Source organism: Andrographis paniculata, unplaced genomic scaffold, assembly GCF_009805555.1.
Source record: "Andrographis paniculata isolate CXL003 unplaced genomic scaffold, ASM980555v1 Contig98END, whole genome shotgun sequence".
Lineage (NCBI taxonomy): Eukaryota > Viridiplantae > Streptophyta > Magnoliopsida > Lamiales > Acanthaceae > Andrographis > Andrographis paniculata.
This window is the reverse complement of record NW_026137637.1, coordinates 651,379-674,329: the sequence shown is the minus strand read 5'-3', so window position 1 is coordinate 674,329 and position 22,951 is coordinate 651,379. Positions and strand designations below refer to the sequence as shown.

At 32.4% G+C, this 22,951-nt stretch overlaps 3 protein-coding genes across 6 annotated transcripts; 1 reads left to right on the top strand and 2 right to left on the bottom strand.

Moving 5' to 3' along the window:
• Positions 1 to 1,288: 1,288 nt before the first annotated feature.
• On the top strand, positions 1,289 to 11,987 carry LOC127243735 (ABC transporter G family member 24-like). Of its 2 annotated transcripts, none has more exons than XM_051263900.1 (15): positions 1,289 to 1,651; positions 3,501 to 3,577; positions 6,031 to 6,312; positions 7,019 to 7,082; positions 7,171 to 7,317; positions 7,461 to 7,495; positions 7,587 to 7,660; positions 7,871 to 8,095; positions 8,224 to 8,858; positions 9,178 to 9,474; positions 9,551 to 10,027; positions 10,134 to 10,282; positions 10,359 to 10,648; positions 10,715 to 10,848; positions 11,618 to 11,987. In XM_051263900.1, the coding sequence occupies exons 1-15, from the start codon at positions 1,380 to 1,382 to the stop codon at positions 11,772 to 11,774; spliced, it is 3,315 nt and encodes a 1,104-aa protein (XP_051119857.1). In that variant the 5' UTR covers positions 1,289 to 1,379; the 3' UTR covers positions 11,775 to 11,987. The 2 variants fall into 2 exon arrangements, with proteins under 2 accessions (XP_051119857.1, XP_051119856.1); XM_051263899.1 differs by having other exon boundaries at positions 7,871 to 8,116.
• On the bottom strand, positions 11,155 to 20,944 carry LOC127243736 (ATPase GET3B-like). 2 transcript variants are annotated; one of them, XR_007837032.1, is made up of 15 exons: positions 20,809 to 20,944; positions 20,075 to 20,095; positions 17,705 to 17,933; positions 16,491 to 16,702; positions 16,326 to 16,388; positions 16,118 to 16,228; positions 15,450 to 15,524; positions 15,296 to 15,364; positions 15,159 to 15,224; positions 14,223 to 14,297; positions 14,051 to 14,149; positions 13,824 to 13,958; positions 13,272 to 13,426; positions 12,443 to 12,563; positions 11,155 to 11,406 (listed from the first exon to the last, which is right to left on the bottom strand). XR_007837032.1 is itself a non-coding variant. In XM_051263901.1 (14 exons), the coding sequence occupies exons 1-13, from the start codon at positions 20,896 to 20,898 to the stop codon at positions 13,289 to 13,291; spliced, it is 1,383 nt and encodes a 460-aa protein (XP_051119858.1). In that variant the 5' UTR covers positions 20,899 to 20,944; the 3' UTR covers positions 12,308 to 12,563; positions 13,272 to 13,288. The 2 variants fall into 2 exon arrangements, 1 of the variants encoding a protein (XP_051119858.1); XM_051263901.1 differs by lacking the exon at positions 11,155 to 11,406 and having other exon boundaries at positions 12,308 to 12,563.
• LOC127243737 (lysM domain receptor-like kinase 3) lies at positions 19,960 to 22,456 on the bottom strand. 2 transcript variants are annotated; one of them, XR_007837033.1, is made up of 2 exons: positions 20,809 to 22,456; positions 19,960 to 20,095 (listed from the first exon to the last, which is right to left on the bottom strand). XR_007837033.1 is itself a non-coding variant. In XM_051263902.1 (2 exons), the coding sequence occupies exons 1-2, from the start codon at positions 22,283 to 22,285 to the stop codon at positions 20,984 to 20,986; spliced, it is 1,137 nt and encodes a 378-aa protein (XP_051119859.1). In that variant the 5' UTR covers positions 22,286 to 22,456; the 3' UTR covers positions 20,632 to 20,983. The 2 variants fall into 2 exon arrangements, 1 of the variants encoding a protein (XP_051119859.1); XM_051263902.1 differs by lacking the exon at positions 19,960 to 20,095 and having other exon boundaries at positions 20,632 to 21,591; positions 21,757 to 22,456.
• Between the last annotated feature and the right edge of the window lie 495 nt (positions 22,457 to 22,951).

Below are 22,951 nucleotides of genomic sequence, written 5' to 3'. Positions count from 1 at the left end.
GTTGATACCAAATTTAAAATAAAACTTAGAAATAAACATTGATTTTTTTAAAAAGTAAATTTCAGTTTTTTTAAAAAATATTTATATATATCTAACCTTCATTTTTTCATTAAAAAAAATAATAAATATTGGGTTTGTTTAGTTTTTAATCTCAATCAAAATCAATATTACTTACCCAATTCTTAATATATAAAAAAATTATTCTTTTCGTAAATAAACAAAAAATAATTATTTGTTCCTCTACCACATTTTTATGGGAAAATTTGAAAAAAATATTCCACACATATACTCATATTAGTTTTGTCTTATATTATAATATTGGCAAAATATATTCTACGTATTGTTGGGATTGGATGAACTTAACCCTATTATGATATTGTCCGCTTTGGGCTGGCCCGCACGGTGGAGTTCATTTGGGACTTATAAGGTGTGTAATTTTTCTTCACAATTTCCAATATGGGACTTGGGTTTGCACCCCTATACATATTTGCAAAAATAGCTATTTATATTATTTAGTTGCGCGTGGGTGAACGCCACGCCCGACAAAAGGATAAAAATAGCAATTTTTGCAAACACATAAGATATATTTGTCAGCGAGATAAATATAGAACAAGATTGGTAATGAGGTATATAGGTGAGATATTTTTTTGCAATTTTCTCATTTTTATGTGAGTGTATTGTTTGTTCCTTTTTAATTTTTACACAATTCTTTACTATTTAGATTATATTATTTCATATTTTTTTTCTCATAAAATATAATGCTCCATCTGTCCGACTCTAAAGATCTCAATTACTTTTTGACGTCGTGTATTTAACATTAAAAATATCCTTATATTTATATAATCTTTTGCATCATTATAATAGTATTACAAAAGACTAATAGAAGTATTTTTGTCATTTTTATTTTATTTGTACTACGTTTTCATGCAATAATTAATATTCAAATATCAACGTGCAAAAAATAAATGAGACCCTTAGAGCCGAATATCAAATATTAATTTAATTAAAAAAACTACTAAAGAAAAACATCTATGACCACAATATATCTTCCTATTTCACTAATAATATGTAAACATTGACTATTATGATTCTTTAATTAAAAAATAATTACCAATTGTATATGTACAAGTATAGTTAATACTCCTAAAATACAATAAGCATCTGACTTTTGAATTTGTCAATTACTTGTGACGATAAAATACACTCTTAATCCACAAAATTAAAAATCCGTAGAAAAATAAAAAATTTTAAAATTATTATTTATATATCTATTTTAAAAATTCCTCAGTACAAATCCTCATTTCTTCTCCGGTTACAGAATCGCACAGTTACGCAGAGAAGAGAACCGCAGGGAGCGTTGATGATCGCCGAGCTGCCAAATGCGGAGGAATTTAACGGCGACGGCGGTTATTTTCGGTTTTCTGGCGGTTCAATTGATCGTCGTCGTCGCAATTTTATCAGTGCAGTGCGAAGCGCAGGATCGGTTCGAGAGCGATTACGATTACAGCGATGGCGTGAACTCGAGTCAGCTGAATGATCCGACGGTTCTGAACCGGTTCACGGAGTTCGTCTACCGGAGACTCGCCGGAATTACCTCCGATCTCATCCGCGGCGAAATTGCTCAGAAAGCAGCCTTCTGCGTCACAAATCCGTACGTAACTAACTTCATTTTTAACTCATGGATGCATCTCTCTTACTTATGAGTTTTGTGTTTATGCTATGGGTGTCTTTTTAATGTGATGTAGTCTGTTTTTTTAATTTGTCAATTATTTTTATTTTTGTCCCATATAATTTGCCAATTTTTTTTTAAAAATAATTTTATATTATTTTAAAATTTAAAATTTATAATTTTTTTAGTTAAATTATTTAGTCATTTTAATTTTAATTTAAAATTATTTTTATTAAATTATAATTATCTTTAGTAATATATTTCTAAATTATTTACTAATTACACAATATCTAAAAATTTGTGTCTAATCTAAATAAGATAAATTAGCCAACGGAGAGAGTATTTTTTATATTAAATATAGAAAATTAATTAGATAATATAAAAAATATATATTTGTTACAATTAAATGTTAATTTTAAACAATATATATATTATAGATTAATTTTCATTTGCAGATAAATATATAAATTAAATTATATGTATTTTAATAGTTTTAACGAATGAGAATTGATGAAAAATATTTTTGGTAAATTGTTTTTTTAAAAAATTATAAATTATATACGATATTTTTTAAAATTATAATTTAGTACAATTTTTTAAAATATCATAAAAATTAAATACTTTAAAAATAAATTAAGTTTGTTTTTCGTAAAATTAAAATAATATAATTTTTAAAAAATTATAAAAATTAAATAGTACAAACTAATTTTAAAAATTAAAAAAAATATATATAACTGTAACATAATTTTTCTCCATTTCTCTTTATCTGCGTAGGCAAAGAAATGAAAACAGAGAAATGAAAATGATTTATTTCTCAAGTTCTATTTCTCTTACTCAAAACAAACGAGAGAAATGATACCATTTTCATTTCTCTGTACCAAACACAACCTAAAATATTACTCTTCCAATTCCACTTAGTTTGTCCACTATTTCTATTTATGTATGTCTCACATAATTTGTCATTTTATTTCTTGTAAATATAATTATATTTTAATCAAATATTAAAATTCATAATTTATGATATCTTTATCTTAATATATAATTAGTTTTATTAAATCATTTCTTACAAACTTTGTGCCCTGAACACTTTAGCTGTGATAGAGAAAATATTATTTTTAAATCTAAATACAAAATCTATGTTAAATTTCAAATTAAATTCAGAATATATGAATTACATATATTTGATGATATGTTTTGTAAAATAAATAAATAAATTTGACCTAAATAAAAAAGTATATATATATGGATAGTGCCACGTAAACAATAGTCTCTTTGTAGGGATGGTTTTTATTGAGGTTTGAAGTTTTAACCCTAAATTTTTAAATTCTAACAATTATTTCATTTAATATAAATAAATAAATATAATATTTTAGTATAATATACAGAAATGAAAAATGTATACATTCAATTTATATGTTCTTTTTTTAAAAAAAAAAACAAATACAATAATGAATAGTATAAGTAATTATTCACAAAAAAGTGATGTTACTACCTTCGTCCCAAATACCGTGTCTGCTATACCGTAGATACGGTATTTTAGAAGGAATGTAATTAGTAGAATAATTAAAAATGTATTAGTAAAAATAATTATTTTATAATATAAATAATTATAAATTAAGATTAAGATAACTAATTAATTTATTTAAATTTTTTTAAAAAAAATTAAAAAATTCAAAATGAGATTAAAGTGTGTAATTATTTTCCAAAAAATGAAAATGACATGATATGTGGGACGAACATAAACGAAAACGTGGATATGGTACGTGGGACGGAGGGAGTATTATTTATATGTGAATTAATTGTTTGATTGTATTTTATTACTTTTTGGCAGGGAAGAAGATTGGAACAAATCATTCAATTATTCCGATAATTTGAATTTCTTGTCCAATTGCATTCTTGAAACTCAAGGTAACGGTTTTGTTTGGTTTTGATTTAAAATTTTGATGAATTTTAATTTTTGATTTGATATTTTTTTTAGATAAAATAATATATTTTTTTCAATGGTGTAAAATGAATAATATTTTTAAAAAAAAATAAAAAACAAATACATCCAACAATATTCATAATCACAATAAGTTCTTAGGACTTGTTCTTCCCCAAAAACACTTTTTCTCCCAAAAAAATAATTTATATAATACACACTCTTATTATTTATATAATTTTTTTTATGTTTCACATAAAAAAAAATAATAATATTTTTTTAAACAATTTAACTAAACAAACATATTGTTAGTTTCTACTTTAGTTGGGATTATCAACTTATAGTTATGGGCTTGTTTGTTTTGCATTTGACATTTAAAATTTTATTAAGGGTGTATTTGTTTGGGGATTTGGATTTTGAGTTGGGATTTCAATAGTAAAAATTTTGAATTTGAATAGTTGTATGATGTGATATAAATAGGTATTGATGTGATATTTTGAATGTAAAATTGATTTTTAATATAATATAAAAAATGAAAAATAAGTGTTTGATTTGATATTTTTTTGGGAAAAATTTTGGATGAATAGTAGAATTTTGTCTAAATCCTACAAACAAACACACCCTAAAATAATTTTTAATAGTATAATATTTTATAAGATAAAATTATATTTTTATTAAAAATTATACTTGCTGAACAATGAAAGATGTGTTTCATATTACAAAATACTGCCTTCGTCCACCGTCAATCTATCCATTTGAATTTGGCGTTATTGTTTTTAGTATTAAAAATATCTCTATATTTGTATAACTTTTTGTATAAATATCATTACATTAGTATTATAAGACGGAAATAGAAATATTTTTGTCATTTTTCATTGATTTGTACTATGTTTTGATATAATAATTACTATTCAAAAATTAATATACAAAAAATAAATGAATAAATTGACTGTGGATCGGAAGGTAGTATATGATTCTTAGTCAAGTGCATTTGTACTTTATAAGCAGCCTAAATAATTATTAAAATGTAATTTTTGTTGAGGACATGTATGTATCTTTTTTATTATTACTTTTACTATTTGATTTTTAAATTTATGAAAAAATACAAATCATTAAATCAAATATTTGAATCCAAAATTCAAATCTTTAAATTCAATTCAAATTAAAAAGAAACATACCATAAAAGTTTCTATTTTGATAGTTTTTAGTAGTAAAATTTTTAAAAGAAATAAAGATTTAGTGTAATATAAATATAATTTAATATTTTTTTATAAAAAAAATGTAATAGTAGATAAATGAGTATATGATATAATCTTTCTCATATCAATGTATTTATCTTTTTTAGTAACTTGCTATCAAATATAACATTTAAAAATAAAAAAAAAAAAAGAAAATTTATTGCAATTCACAAAATATTTCATCAAATACTATTATTTAATTCTTAATTCAAATTAAATATTTTAAAATTTTTACCAAAGAAATGCTCACTAAATAAATGTGTGTATTATTATCTGATGAACATAATATAGATTAGAGAATAAAAAACTTGAGTAATAAAAAATGAGTCAAATTGTTGAGTGTATTTATTTGTGATATTTTGATTTTAAATAGTAAAATTTTGAATTGAAATAATTATTATAATAAAAAAATAATTTTATATTCAAAATATTAGATCAATAATATTTATATCACATCAACTAATTAAAAAAAATTTAAATTTTTATTATTTAAAATTCAAGCCTCAATAATGTTTTTAATTTAAATATTGATTGTAATATTTGTATTCAAGAAATGAGGGGAAAAATGGCCCTATTAAAATAAACAACAATTATAAAAAAAAAAACAACAACAACAACAATTAATTTTTATTATAATATAAAAAAAATCATCAATTTTAATTTAATTATAAATAATTTTAATAACATTTTATTTTATAATTTTAAAAAAAATAATAACAAAAATTGCTGATATATATACATAACACATGTGACATGACCTTTGATTTCTATCGAACACAACCTTGCAAAAGCATACGTCATTATCGAACACAACCGTTGCAAATAACGGATCATCAGTGTTTTTAGGGTGTGTTTGTTTGAAAAAATTTGATAAATTAACAATATTCATACAAACTTTTTGTTATTAAAAATATCATATCAAAAACTTATATTTTATTTTTTATATTATATTGAAAATTAATTTTACATTTTTTATATTTATTTATATCATATAGTACCATTATTTCAATTCAAATTTTTTATTATTCAAATGACATTCCAAAATTTCTAACTCCCAAACAAATTAGTAAATTTTTTTTTATATTGAAATCAAAATTAATTCTTTTATTTAAATAAGACAATTTTTTTTTTTAATTTTTCTTTTTATTTTTATTTTGTTCTCCGAAGATAATAATGGTTTATTATTATTATTATGTAAGCAGGGGAGTTGCCGCAGAGATTATGCACAGCGTCGGAGCTGAAATTCTACTTCACTAATTTCATAGCCAACAGAGGATCGCCGGCGGCCTTCCTCAGCCCCAATCGCAACTGCAATTTAACCGAATGGATCTCCGGCTGCGAGCCAGGCTGGGCTTGCAGCACGGGCTTGCCGACGCAGCCTGTCGTCGATTTCAGAGACGCCGCCGAAATTCCACTCCGGAACTCCGATTGCCGGCCGTGCTGCGAAGGCTTCTTCTGCCCTCAGGGCCTTACCTGTATGATACGTAAGTCTCAATTCAAAAAAACCTTCATTAATTCCCTATCTGTACGTACGTTTGTTTGTTTGTTCGTTAATCTTTCTGATTAATTATATAGCTATTGATTTGAATTGAGTATAGCTAATGGAATAGAGATTAGAAACCAAAGATGATCCTATCGATTATCAAAACAAAATTGGGAAAACACGAAACCTAATCCTAAAATTTGCATAGGTTAAGCCATGAAAGTGGAAACCGTAGCTGTAGCAGCATAATAGTCTGTCAGGATTATTGTTCGATTTTAGTTTCACAGTCAAAGTGGTCTCCACTTTGTATTGAAATTTTGTATTAACATCTACCAAAAATGAAGAATTGATTCCACTTCAGTGAGAATTAATTTTGAAAAAACAGTCAGATTCAACATCTAAGCTGATTTTATTTGTTGGTTTGAAGTTGGATTAGGGTGATTTTTGACACATATTGTTCTCTTCTCCCACCTCGATCATAATGAAGAACAATATGTTAATAACTTGGTGTTTAAAAACCAGCTCAATCCCACAGTGAACAACTTCAATGTGCCTCAATTTAAGAAACATTGATTAAGTACGCAAATCTTTAAGATTGCTCTAATTAAGAGTTGTCACTTTGGTTGTTTATAATTTTATCGAAATGGATACAACATTGTAATTGATGGCTAAGGTGTTATTCCTCATTTGTTTTTGCTGTTATGAAGCATGTCCGCTTGGTTCCTACTGCCCCCGAGCAACTTTCAATGTGTCGACTGGTTCATGTGACCCGTAAGTTGTTAACTTATTCATGATGATTTATTTTGTTATCTTATTTGAGTTTTTTTGTAGGATTTTATGTGCTTATAATTCTTGGCAGATATCTTTACCAATTACCTGCTGGAAAGCCAAATCACACCTGTGGAGGGGCTAACATTTGGGCAGATGTTAGCCGAAGCAAACCGATGTTCTGTTCAGCAGGATCGTATTGTCCAACAAACACAGAAGAAATTCCATGCGCCAGCGGGTATTCACACACGCACATATATATACATGTCTATCTATTTAGCTCTTGATCTTTCTAGGAAATTGTCCGGGTTTTTTGCGTTCTTTGTTATTGTCTTTCTTGATGGCTCATCTTTCTTTCATTTCCATGTTTGAAATTTTTAGGCATTTCTGCCAAATGGGCTCTACATCTGAAAATCGTGAGTGATTTCTTGATCCATTCTAACCCTCTGATAGCATTTCATTGTTTCATGTACTTATGCTTAGATATGATCTAAATTTACTGTGTAGGATGCTACAAGTTAACTTCGTGCAATGCAAAATCATCGAGGCAGAATTTATCCCAGTACGGAATAATGTTGATAGTAAGTGTTTACTACAATCTATTTACCTTAAACCCGCGAACTCCAGGAGTTTTTACAAAATTTAGCCATCGGAGCAATGAAATTTTGGCTCTGTTAAAGATTACTTCTCTGTTTTACTGTATAGTTTAAAATTAATGTAGAACGATAAGATATATATATATATATTGAAAGATAAGAGTTGTGGCTGTATGGTTGTGCATTCCTTTCCAGGTTAGCATTGGCATTGCTTTATTCGCCTTCTACAATTGTTGTGGGAAAGCCATAACTATTAGGGAAAGGAGGTATGCTCGATCAAGGGAATCTGCGGTGAGGAGTGTAAAGGCCAATGCTCAAGCGCAAGCTAGATGGTTAGCGGCAAAGGATGCCATTAGAAGACGGGCGCTTGCATTGTCCCGATCATTTTCCCGTAAGCATGTTGCCATGCAGATCGAACAGGTCAGAACACTAAATCCGACGGTTAGTTCAGCTCAACTGTTACCATGCTTTTTGCTCTACATTATCTTGCTTGCATTTTTTAATCATATTCGAACAATCTTTTAGCCCATGTTCTTGCTTCTGAACAGCGCGGCACACTGTCAGAACGGAAGGAACTGGAATTTGCTTACCCTCCAATCCAAGAAATCGAAGAGTACACCGATAGTTTTGAAGGGGATGATCTCAGGATTGAAAGCGAGGAAAATGATTTGGAAGGTGGCCATCAAGAAACCGGAAGCAATGATAAGAAGAAGTCGAAGGTGAGGCATATCCGGACAAATACACAAATATTTAAGTATGCGTATTCTCAGCTCGAGAGAGAGAAAGCGCAGCAACAGCACATCAGAGACCTTACCTTCTCGGGGAAAATCAAAATGGCAATGGATACAGAAGCCCCGAGAAGACCTACAATGAAGATCTCTTTTAGAGATCTAACAGTTACTTTGAAACATAAAAAGAAGCATCTCTTGAGATGCGTCACTGGAGAGATACATCCCGGCCGAATAACAGCCCTCATGGGTCCATCTGGGGCGGGGAAGACGACTCTACTCTCAGCATTAGCTGGAAAAACAGTTGGTTGCTCAATAACAGGCTTGATACTTATAAATGGAAAGGTCCAGTCAATCTCTTCGTATAAAAAGATCGTCGGATTTGTGCCACAAGATGATATCGTGCATGGAAATCTCACCGTTGAAGAGAACATATGGTTCAGCGCCAATTGCAGGTACCTCAGTTCACTTTAATCGCGTTACATCATGAATCTTTATTTCGACCTTATGATTTTTTTCATCCTATATACTATTTTGGTTCTTATTGTGATGAAAATGTGTGTAATTCTTTCACTTAAGCCTGAAACACGATATATGACTTAGCTCCATTTAGATAGAAGTTTTCAACATTTCGGAAAAATTTGAGTATTTGATGCAATATCTTTTTGAAAAGTTACAAAATGTCTATGTAAACAGGGCCTGCGACATTTTTGAAAGTTATGCATCTTCGTATTCTTTATGCTGACATAATGCTTTAAACCAAAATGTGCAAAGACTATCAGCAGATTTACCGAAAGCAGACAAGGTACTCGTCGTTGAAAGAGTGATTGAGTCGCTGGGATTGCAGCCCGTGCGAGATTCCCTGGTCGGAACAATAGAGAAGCGAGGAATCTCCGGAGGACAACGAAAGCGCGTAAACGTGGGGTTGGAGCTTGTGATGGAGCCTTCGCTTCTATTTCTCGACGAGCCAACTTCAGGATTAGACAGCTCGTCGTCTCAGCTTCTCCTTAGAGCACTCAAGCGCGAAGCGCTTGAGGGCGTCAATATTTGCATGGTCGTACACCAACCAAGGTCCGTACGTACACATAATTTTTAGACACAATAGCTTTTAACGTAATCATTAATTCGAATTTATCTTTCCATGCAGCTATTCCCTATTCCGAATGTTCGACGACTTGATACTTCTAGCAAAGGGTGGTCTCATCGCTTACCACGGACCAGTGAAGGATGTCGAGGATTACTTTGCGAATCTCGATATCAATGTCCCGGAGCGCGTCAACCCGCCGGATTACTTTATCGACGTTTTGGAGGGAATGGCTAAGCCGACGACGCAATCGGGTTTGACTTACGAGGAACTTCCGATGAGATGGATGCTCCACAAAGGCTATCGGATTCCACCGGAGATGCAGCAGAATGTTTCGGGTGCACCTGCAGCGAATGCCTCCGAAAATCAAGATAATTATGGAGTCGAGCAATTATCCTTCTGCGGCGAGTTCTGGCAGAGTATCAAATATAAACTCGAAGCGCAATGCGACATGATACGGTATACCGTTTGGAAGTCGAAAGACTTGTCGAAGAGACGAACGCCCTGCGTCGTCACGCAGTATATACACTTCCTCGGAAGGTAAACGAATAAACTTTCATCGTATTTGATACGATTTTTTTTATTGTCGATATTAAGTACGTCGTTAGATTCATGCATTTTTTTTTGTATACTTTTCTTTTCACAGAATGGCGAAGCAGAGAATGCGGGAAGCTCGAATCCAATCGATAGATTACCTCATCTTGATGCTTGCCGGGGTGTGTTTAGGTCTGATATCCAAATCGAGTGACGAGAGCTTCGGTGCGCCGGGTTACACCTACACGATAATCGCAACTTGTGAGTTAATCTACTCGACTCGAATAATTCAGCACAATGCTTTATTCACGAGAGTTTTATTTCTACCTTCGATCAGCTCTGTTGTGCAAAATCGCGGCCCTGAGAACGTTCGCGCTCGATAAGTTGCAGTACCGACGGGAACGCGCCTCCGGGATCAGCAGCCTCGCGCATTTCGTTGCGAAAGACACTATCGACCACTTCAACACGCTGATCAAGCCGTTGGTGTATCTGTCGATGTTTTTTTTCTTCAGCAACCCGAGATCGAGCTTCCCGGATAACTACATTGTGCTGCTTTGCCTCGTGTATTGCGTGACGGGAATGGCGTATGCGTTGGCTATCTTTCTTGAACCCGGCCCATCTCAGTTGGTACGTACTCTTTTGATCTCCCGGCTACATTCGATATAGAGCTTTGCTGATTTGCTAATCGTGCAGTGCTCCGTGCTTTTGCCCGTGGTTTTGACGCTCGTTTCGACTCAGCCCAAAGACAGCGCGTTTATAAAGTTTGTGGCACGGTTGTGTTATCCTAGCTGGGCTTTGGAAGCGTTTATCATCTCGAATGCAAAGAAGTACGTACTTTTATCTTCGATCGATCCATCATATATCTCTTGATATATATATATATAATGTATATATATGTGTGCGCGTGCGTAAGATATGGTTACTAAGCTAACTATTAATATGGGATGGGATCTTCGGCCTCCGAAAAGATCCATTTCTCGCCCCCAACCTTTGGCGTTGGGGCCGGGTTGGAGGCAAAGGATCTCACCCCCTAATATAGAACACTCATAATAGTAGGATGTCTGCCGTAAGGAATAGTCTGGTGATGTGGGAGTGGACTCGTGACTTTGAAGTTATGGGTTCAAATCTCGACGTCTCCAAATCACCTGCCATATATAGTTCGCCTAGTATGACTTGCCTTGTTGGACCTAGTTTACAGGTATTATGTTCGACCGGGGTTCACTACCTAGTGTGTACATTCGAATAGCGGCTGCAGATTTCCATGTAAAAAAAAATAAAAAATTGATGATGTTTTTCAGTCGAATTTGTCACACGTGACTTGTCTTAGTGTAGCTTTTCCGACTAGCGTGATTTGCATGCTATTGCACATGATCTGCAAATTTATCCTGTGCGTTTGAAAAATAACGGTTGCAATTAATATATTTGTATTATGCTAATATAAATGATACTGTCTAAAATTATATAGTGTGTTATTTGTCAACACAAAATATGTTAGCGTTGTGCTGAATTATAAATTTTAACACTATAACAACTGTCATATATATATATGTCTATTCCTAAGGTGTACATGAACTAAGAATGTCGTTAAATTTTTAGGTACTACGGCGTATGGCTAATACAAAGGTGCGGGGCGCTCCTTAGAACCGGCTACAATCTTCACAAGTGGAAGCTTTGTATATCCCTTTTGATGGGCGTAGGCGCAGGTTGCCGCGCCCTTGCTTTCATCGGAATGCTAATTCTACAAAGGAAGTGAGGAAACAAGTACCGGCATTTCTTCCGATTTTGAAGAATTTTATTTAACCTAACTAACTTGATCATCACAACCTCCTTTTGAAATTTTTTTTTTTATGTATGATTGCATTTGAGACGTCTATATTTTTTTTATCTTTGGATAACAAATGTAGAATAGGTTACAAGATGTGCATGTAGAATAGGCCATTGTGTAAATAAATGACATTGGTTGATTAATGCTTTTATTATTTCTTTTCTTTTTAAGTTAAATAACTTAATTTTATGTGTGTTTCGATTACGTGGATCAACTGTTGATTGTATTACATATTAAAAAATTGAGAAAGTTTCGATAAAGAAGTTAATTATACTAAGCAAATTATGTATGACAAATTCAATTGAGAAGAAGTTAAGGTCTAATCGGGTCCCAAACCCTTTACTACATCAACTCAATCACTTCTTATTCAACTTATCATAGTTCGACTATTAAAGCAAATACTATATGTGTGTATATATAGTCGACTTTTCACCTCGCGCACAGTATGAACTATAATATCGTGAATGCAAAAAGTCACAATCACTGAAGATGTAATGTAAATGGTGATATCAAAGATTAAACTCAGTTAGTTACAATGTAAATATCTTATAGTGTTTCTATTTGGATACTTTTAAGTGGTCAGAAAAGCTGTGTACCTTAAAGAGCTACATGGAATTTTCACTTGAGGCGTCAGATTTTTGTTGTTGTGATGGAATCCACAGCGCAGCATCCGACAATATATATATTCCAAGTGCAGTCGTATAAGAGTATGACAACCTATTGCAACATTATTCCAGTGAAAATGTAAAACTGAAGAAACCGGAAACATGTAAGTGACAAATTATCTTAGACGGAAGAACACAGAAACTTAAGGCTATTTGCAGCTAAATTTAAGCCCAAATTGAGTAGAGTTCGACTCGTGCTCAGAGGCCAAAACCTGTCCATGGTGACAGGTTTTAACGGGATGGGATCCTCAGCATCAGATAATCCCAGCCCCACCCAACCCCATCACCCATATATAATGTGTATGTATGTGATATATAAATATATATAATGTATGCATATGTGTATATATATATACACATATATTAGACAGGGCTGGGCTGCGATTATCTGATGCTGAGGATCCCATCCCGGTTTTAACATAGACCCACATGTGAGAATCAAATTCATCAGCATCCATTACCATTTGCTGACTAACTGTCCTAAATTATTGGATTTGGTATCTTATTTTCAGCAAACAGTGGAAGGATACAAATGGATTGATGAATAATAATGTGGATATTCAACTGATGGTTAAAAAACTCATTAGCACACGGCCTTCATTTCAATTTTTGGTTTTCCCTATGGTTTCGTCACAGCATTAGGCAGTAGTTTGGTCGACATACTTTAATTTGATAAGGATGAAGATACTACTGTTGGAGACTACAGAGCTGGTGTGAATCTCACATAAGGTGTAAGATGAAAAGTTAAAGAGAAACATACCAAACTTGCCGAAGGGCTCATTTCCAAACAATCTCCCCTAAAAACTGAAGAGCAGGAACACCCCGGATTTCCATGTCCACAAGAGGTGCCTGGACCATTGTCAAATTGGAAAGTTCCGGATCATCCTGGATCATGCTAAGAGCTTTCAATTGATCCTGAAGCGAATTACATATCCCGTTTCAATATTACAAGATGGAAGTATAAACTGACATTATGTATAATCAAGCTTTTAGTACCATATAATTGTTTTATAATACTGATAAAGAATGTTTAATAAACAAGCATTCAAATTCATACAAGTAAGAGCATGATTTCGTATTAGCTTTAAGATATCTTCTATGAATTTTACATTGACAGATATCGATATTTCACTAATATTGGATACTAATAAACATTATAAAACCATACATTAAAATAAGTGTGCATGTGTAGGGTAGGTAGAGTATTTTCATATATTAGGGATTTTGCACATTATTATTATATCATATAGTGTGCATTTGTGGCGATGAGTATAAATTCATTTGCAATAAAAATGAATAAACAGTTTCATACCTTCCTCTTCATTGCACAAAACTTGCAGTCAGAAGCAGATGCTGGGAGTACTTGATTAACTACCAGCTTCTTCACGGGAACGCTTTCTTTCCTTAGAGAAGCACATAATCTTGACGATTCGCTAATGGCCATCACCTAAAAGGACTCAAAATAGCAAGAATATTCGATACGTTGAACTTAAAATAGCCGCAGGGGGAACTGAAGTTCAAAGTTGAGAATGAGATTACCGTGGGAATTGTAACAATTACAAATTCCGTAGAGTTTGTGTTTCGAAAAAGCTCTCTCACTTTTATCATTCTTTCCCTTAGTTTTTCTAATTTGTTGGCCTACAAAAAAAAACTGAAAATGCTATGGATTCAGATGCATCACATTGTTAGCATACAGGAAAAGGAAGCTTACAGCATCTTCTTTAGTTTCTTCCTGGCCGAAGACAGATTTTATTGCGGAAGTAGCTGAAGTAATTTTCTGCCTTAACTGAATCATACATTGCCCACAAAAAGAGATAGATTTAAAACATAATAATTATATAAGAAAATGACAAAAATAAATCACCTGCATGTTGAAAATACAAAAGGATGGAGACAAAAAGTGGATATACTGTACATTTGAAAGCCATTTCACTAGACATATGCTTTCATACTTCATACATTAGAAATTCCTGGGTTATTCAATCTCTCTCTCTCTCTTAACACACACAACATATATAAGCAATTCTAGGCTTATCCCAAGAATAGGTAAAGTCATAGTTATTGAGCAACCGTGTATTAATTTGTTTATTTTTAATGAGCCATCCACTATCAAGAACTATCATACCCTGACTACTCCAGATCGAGGAGGGGCAGATTTTCACTCTTCTAAGACAAGAGCTTGCATTATTTTGCGACACAAGGACATTACTTACCAATCATCTCAAAGATAGAAGATTTGTATCTTTGGTGGAATATTTGAATTTATTTTCTAGACAAATTTATAAATAAAAAACTTATAATGAAGGAAGCTATTCATCTAAGTTGTTACCTCACTCAATCATTCCAATACTAAATAAAACAAACCAGCAAACAGGAAACCTATAGCCTGAGTTAATTGTATATAGGTCGGCATTGTCCTTAACTAAAAGTAGCACCATTGATGAAATACACTTGAACATGAAATAATCACTAATATATATATATATATATATGTGTCATACAGAATCAGAAAATTAATAAAAAAAAGAAGGCATAGGTCCCTCCATTTAATAGGCACCTCTACAAAGACTTTCCTCAGTAAAATCATCATGTATAATTTACTAATCTAAATTATTAGTTGAAACAGATACTGGTTAGGTGTTTTTACCTTTAATATTTTTCCAATGGATGCATCCAAGAAATCTGGCAAAGATAGAAGTCGTAATGTATGACCCTGCAGAACAGCTTTTCAGACCAAGATTTGGAAAGGATATATTAAAAATCAAAAGCATTGCATTTTCTCACAGTGGGGGCTGTATCAAACACTATTCGAGTGAACATGTTATATTCTTGTGACTCAAGGAATTGAATAACCTGGATAGTGTGCTTCAAATCAGTTATGAAAGCTGAAGGAAGTGGAAATTCTTAATTCGAAAATTCCAGGAAACATTAGACATGCCTTTGAAATTGCAATAGCTTCATCTAGACCAGGAGGAGGTGTATCCAGCAACTCCCCAAGCTTTAGTTCTCCAAGCTATATGAATACAAAATTCAAATTTTACAAGCAATTAGCAATCGATGATGAGATCTTTTATGTATCAAAAGAGAATCAGAAATAAATGCCCAAGAAGTAACTAGTATTAACTGTTTTTTTGCTACAATAAAAAGGGAAAAGTGGTCGATACTACAAACAGAGCTCCACTAGTATCTTTGCTGACCACAACTTTGTAGGTCAAGTCCATCACTAGCAACAATTGCTGAAAAATGACTGGTTTGCACTAACAGCGCTTCCTAGTCAACATGAGATCAGAACGACACAAGTAGTCTCCGTAAAAGACATTCATGTTTTCTAATAAACACCATAACCAACCTGAGATCTATCAAAATTATGAAGTACAGCAGTGGTGCTGATTTTTGCTCTCATTTTTACACAGTCGGGCACTACAAATCAATAATTTCAATTGAACATTCTGCTATTATAAATGATAAAAGATAACCGAAGACTGGTTACTCAGCACATAATTGAACTATAGCTAAATAACAAACTGTAATTCAGCAAAATTGTATTCAAACATCGTTGAGAGTCTACGGAAGAAATCAATTTTCAGGCAGGACTAAAAGTTTTACCTGATCAGCAATTAATCCCAAGCCCATGCCATCCATGAAATCTTTGACCCCACTTCCACCACTTGACTGGCTGGCACTTCGGAATTCTTCCCTTGCCTTTTCTGGGTTTATCTGTCGCAGCAACACATCAAATTTCTTTACTTGAGGCAAAACATGAAAGTTGTTTTGATCAATTTCTTCAATTCCAGAAAAAGACTTTTTCACTCACCTCAAGTGCAAAAAGTGGGGAATAGGGACCCTCAACAGGTACTAGTGTTCCTCCAGTTAGATCCTAGAGTAGGAAAACTCATTTATGGAAAAATCCAGTGGAAAGCAATCCCTTCTTCATAAGTTGATTAAAAATCAAAAGTATAATAAGCAAATTTATCTAAACCTGAGCAAAAGAATCACTCAAGGAATGAGCAGGATCAGTCGAAACCACTAAGGTAGGATGACCATTGTTTGCAAACTTAACAGCTAGTGAAGCTGCACAACTGGTCTTTCCAACACCCCCCTTTCCACCAAGCATGTAATACTTGCGTTGAGTTCCGGATACCATTTCGTCAAAACCAGCAACTGATTCAGTTGGTGTGGCAACACATTTTACTGCCATGTTATGTTTCAAGGATATGAGTTAAGGTAGCCAACAGGGAAATCTCAGCAGTGTTTACAAATTCTCTAAAAAAAAAAAGAAGCCATTTATTTACTCCTACAGAAAATTAATTTGACGGTGTTTGCAAATTCCTATTTCTACAAAGCAGTTTTCAATTAGTAGCAGGGTGCTTCCACCTGCTTTCTAATAATTTTTAAGATGAAATGATTATATTTAGAATAAACAAGGCCTTATTAGGCTTTCTCACCCCAAAACATCAGTTTTAACAATTGAACTGCACAAAACATCACATCCGACCAGTTGTTGACTCCAAAAGAAACTTCAAATCCCAAAAAAAAAAAAAAAAAAAAAAAAAAGAGAAGGAAACTTCAAATCCAAACCACCAAAAATATCCAAAAGATAAGTATGCACATCCTCAATTTCTATCAAAGAATATATTTTCATTAATACTCCTAAATATATCACCTGCATATTCTAAAGATTGTTCATTACAACAACATTATGAACAGATTTAAACATAAAAATTAGTTTCAGAAACAAGTCTCCAAGTCACAATTATAACTTTGTCTGTTAACATTGAAACTACTGGTTTTCATTCTAAATTTAACTTCTGGTTTAATCTTCAATCAAGATTGAATAATCATATCAGAACTAAAATACAAGAAAAAGAATGAATGCATTAAAAATCCCTTGTAGGTGTAAGGCATCACATAATTCAATAACACGTGAATTCTATTCAAGTCAATAAACAGTAGCATGTATGCATAATCCTTACCATCATTTTCCGTTTCCTTTCCTAACGAAATCGAATACCTTCAGACCTAGCTAACAGCATAAATAAATTCCCAAATCATTTTTAAAGTATTCTTAAATCTTAACCGTAGAAAATCAATACAAAAGGAGTTCCTTGCGAAACTAACTGTGCAATCATACAAAGGATGGACTGATTAAGACTCCCAAATTTTTTAAAGTTTGCATAGAAGTTAGAGTTTTACCTTGAAAACATTTTCTAGGTATTTTTCTGACGACGGAAAGGGACAAAGTACTTGAGCTGGAATTGGAACTAAATCTCGACGCAGGAACGAAATCGGACCTGAGTGAACTCGAATAGCTTTGAGTGCTACCCAAAATAGCCATCCGTTTGAAAGAAATCGGATTGGTAATGGTAGGGGCCGAGCAAGAAGCCATTGCTGCCATTCTGCAGAACTGCAGAAGAGAAGTTCGCTATGGAAGAAAGAAGTCGGTTAGACGATGCAATTTATTTGCATTTGCACCCATAATATTTTTCTAATTATAGAAACATTCACAACAAAATTTAAATGACAATTAGGCCCCAATCATTTGTTAAATCATTTTGATGCGTTTTGTTATGAAGTTGTTGGGCTATATAAAGGTTTTTTTAGGGTGTGTTTGTTTGGGGTTTGGATTATGAATTGTGATGTGAATAGTGAAATTTTGAATTTGAATAGTTATATGATCTGATATAAATAGGCGTTGATGTGATATTTTGAATGTAAATTTGATTTTTAGTACAATATAAAAAATGAAAAATAGGTGTTTGATTTGATATTTTTGGGAGAAAAAATATGATGAATAGTAGATTGAAAATCAGATATAAATATTAGAAATACTCCCTCCGTCCCATATAACATGAGTGTATTAATGTAGACACAGAAATTTAGGTAAAGTATAATTAGTAAGTAATTAAGAAGTGTATTAATAAAAATAATTATTATTTAGTAAAAATAATTATAGATTAAGATAAATAAATAGTTTAATTAAAATTAAGAAAATTATAAAATTTAATGCATAATTATATTTTCAAAAATAGAAATGACAAGTTACGTGGGACAGATGGTTGGGAGGAAGTAATAAATTGGTGTTTCAATATAAATATTAAATGATAAAAATTACAAATAGATATAAAAAAATATTTGTTAAAAATTATACAAGTTACAAAAATATAGTAAGTTATAAAAATAGGGTATTGTTTAAATATTTTAAGTACAAGAATTTTAAATGCATTTTGGTTACTAGAATATATAAAATGTATACATAAATATTTTTAAATATATATATACTATTAAACACAATATTAATATCGACAACATGCAATTATGATATAAAAAAATTTATATCGATATTATACTGAATTTTTTACATACTTTATTTATTTTTGGTTATCAAATATTGAAATTAATATATTAAAATTAGCAATATACTATAAAATTACCTATATATTGAGAAATAAAAATTAACTAGGAATATTAAAAATTATAAGAATTAATATACATGTATATATATGTAATACTTCTTGTTTATCTTTATTTAATGTTACTCTTTAATTATTTTAGTTAGTTTATTTGGTATTCTGATATATATATATATATGTATAGAATAATACTTGTATATATCAAACTTGAGTATTATTGTTTGGCAAAATGTTAAAAATATACTTTGTTCCACATAAATTATTCATTTTTTATTTATGCGAGTCTTTCATGCATAAATTATTTTTTTTTTAATTTTTGTCAGTATTATATAATTTGTCATTTCCTTTCTTCGAAAATATAATTATACATTTTAATATCAAGTTCATAATTTATAAATTTCTTAATTTTAATTAAATTATTTAATTATCTTAATTTTAATTTATAATTGTTTTTATTATATAATTATTATTTTTATTAATATACTTATTAATTATTTACTACAATAAGTGGACAATTTATTGAAAAGGAGGAAGTAATATTTTTCAATATGATATAGATGATATTATATTTTCAATATATTTTTCCACTCATAAACATTAAAAAACAATAAATAAATAAATTGAAAAAAAACACACGCAGAGATGAAACGAGTCCGGAAATGAAATTTTATCTTAGAATATGAGATTTTAAGATTTGACCCGTTTAATAAATGGATCTAACTCAAAAAACCGAAGGACGAACCATGTGGCAGGTAATCTTGAGGCATCAGAGTTTGAATTCATGACCTCATCATCACAAGTCCAATATTGCGGAACCTCATATATTAAATTTTGACTATACTAACACATAACATAATATCGACTTATATTTTATTTTCTATTTGCTATCATTTATTTTCAACTCATATCAAGACTATAACCAGTAACCACCACCAGCCAATCACAGTTAAAAATAATTATGCAGAAAATGTCAAAAACAAAGCAAGCGGACAGGATAGGCCTATTCCAAAAGTAATAATATACTACTATAATACATAGTTATATTATAATAATAATATCATTATTACTATTATTTATTGGTACCTGAATCTGGTGGGCTTCAAATATGTATACAAAACAAGAGTTGAAATATAAAATTGACATCATAACATACCTGAATTCTTGGTATGCCATCCTGCAATGTAAAAAACTATATTCAATCATGCCTTCCACAATCCAAATCAAAGACTTTTTCATCCATTTATTTATTTTTTGTTAAAAAAATAAACACACTATCCATCAAACAACACAACAAAAACAAAAAGAATATGTTCATCAAATCAAATTAAATTAAATCACATCACATCACATCACATCACATCACATCACATCACCTAGAATTCAACCCACCTTTCAAATATAAACTATAAAATTATTGAATGAAGTTCATATACATATTCTTCTAAGCATTGCTCCAAAAACCATTTCATCAAGAACACAGCAAATATGGCAATATAATCATCAAAATCTTGCAACCTAGTTATGATCAGAAATTCAGAATCTCAAATTAAATCAAGAGTTTGAATTTTTCTAGTGGGGTGGAAAAGGGAGGGTTGACCTGACCCAAGTAAAAATCACCACAATGAAATTAGTGATAGTTGAAAACAACCATATTACACAAAACTACATTTACATACAATCAAATTTAAAAAATCATGCCATTGAGTATCAGATCAAAGGCCAAAGAGCTTTTTGAATGTTATAAGCAATTATCCAAAAATTAGTACTTATTCAAATAACAAGAAACAATAGAGCTACCAACTCAAACATAGTGCCAACAAATCATAAAATTACCTGCAAACAAAATGACAACTATAAGCAGAAATACGTTATGGTGTAACAACTCACTTGTCTTGTATCCGAATCTTCTACACTAAGTCTTTTCTGTCTACCTTTTCCGATCACCGGATATTCAAAAGTATCACATCCAAATACCATCTCGCCACAACTTTAATACCTCAAGAAAATCAGTTTCTGTTGTATATGTGTATCAAACCAAAATTCTCAAGTTAGGAAGCTTTGATCATCGTGGTACCAGAGAGTTTGTGAAGTCTGTTGTCCCCCCCACCATTGTCTCTGACCATTTCTGTGATTCCAAGAACATCTGTGAAATCTTACCCACAACTTTGTTCATATCCGGCCGTCTCTCTGGATCATCTGCTACACAATCCAATGCCAAGCGCGCCAATCTTCCGACAACCTCCTCCGGATAAGAATCCTTCAGCCTCTTATCTACCCATTTTCTAACCCCTCCCTCAACCTCCACCGCCTGCCGGGCAGTGTCCACAACTGATATCCTCACAAAAGTCCCCTTATCTGAATTCATTCTGTATTCCAATGCTTCCATTCCTGATAACAACTCGAGAATGACAACCCCGAATGCGTAGACATCGCCCTTCTGCGTTGCAGTGCCGGATTGTTGAAATTCAGGGGCCATGTATCCTCTTGTGCCCTCGAATTTGTTCATCTTGCTGTGCAATCTCTTGGCCTCTTTAGAAACAGGGGTGTGCTTTGTTATCTCTCCACAAAGCTCAGAAGTACCAAAATGGCAGAGCTTAGCATTCAACAATGGCTCCTCAATTATAATGCTACTGCTCTTTATATGATTGTGCACAAATTCAAACCCTAATCCTGTTGAATTGTGAACGTAATCCAATCCGTGAGCAATATCGGATGCAATTCGTATCCGTGACATCCAATTAGACAGAATCGTGAAATTAGGGTTCTTAGAATTTCGAAGACAGTGAGAAAGATTAGCGCCGGTGATATACTCGTAAACTAAATAAATATAACTACCGGAAATTGAAGCTCCTTTCAATTTTACCAAGCTGGAATGGTGGCTCCGGCAGATTAGGGCGAGACGATCCACGAGGTGCTCGGTGTCTATTTCACGCCGGAATTTCCGCTGGAAGATTATTCCGGTTTGATCGCGTACTCTGCACCGCCAGGCGGTTGAGGAGGAGGAGGAGAAGTGCGGCTGCAAGAGAAAGCCGCGCGTGGCGGCGGAGATTTCTTGAAAGCTGTAAACGTATGCCTGCTCGGGGAGGACGGAATCGCGGAGGCTGTGGAGAGATGCGGCGCCGGAAATGGAGGTCGACCGCGAGGAATCTATGTAGAAGCTCGCGGTGGAAGGCAAGCTCGCGGTGGCGAAGTTGTCGGATCCTCCGGTGGAAAACGACGGATTCGACGAGGAACTCCGCCGCGATTTCTTCGATTTCCTCATCGGAGAAGATGATCGAGGAGCGGGCGACGCAGATTGCTGTTTGGTTGGTTCGATAACGTTTTGAGTCGATTTCTTACTGCGGTTGCACATGGAGAAAACCATTTCCGGCGCTGTGAGTGAAGCGGCATGCGGCGGCGGGGAGACTGAGAGTTTCCGGCGACGATCGGCGGCGAATTGGAGGTTTGGAATTGGGGTTGAATTTGGAGGGAGAAATTGGAAGTAGGCAGTTGCGTCAGTGTCAGGTTCAGCTTAGTTGAGGGCGTTTGGTGTTCACGCGCTGATTGGGTCGTATTCAACAATCGCGTTTTTGGATACTGATGGGAAGAAATTTGACTGCAGTAGAGAGCGTTTTTTATTTTGTTTTTACTTCGTTGGTGCCGTCTACCATGTCAATGTTCGTTCGCGTGATTACACACTTTAATTTTATTTTAAAATTTATAATTTTTTTTTAATTTTAATTAAATTAATTAATTATTTTAATTTATAATTATTTATATTATAAAATAATTATTTTCACTAATTATTTTAAATTAATTATTACCTGAGGTGTAGCTGACATGATGCATAAGACGGAATACGTTGCAAACTAGGTTAAAAAAAATTACAATAGGCGAATCATGTGTGATAAATAGATCTGAACGTGTCGAAGTTTGAACTTATGACCTCACAATTATAAGTTCACGGAGTGCTTAGGTTAGAGATTTTGGATTTTTAAGTTGGAAATTTAATTAAAAATAATTTATTTAGTGTATGTTTGTTTTGATGGGC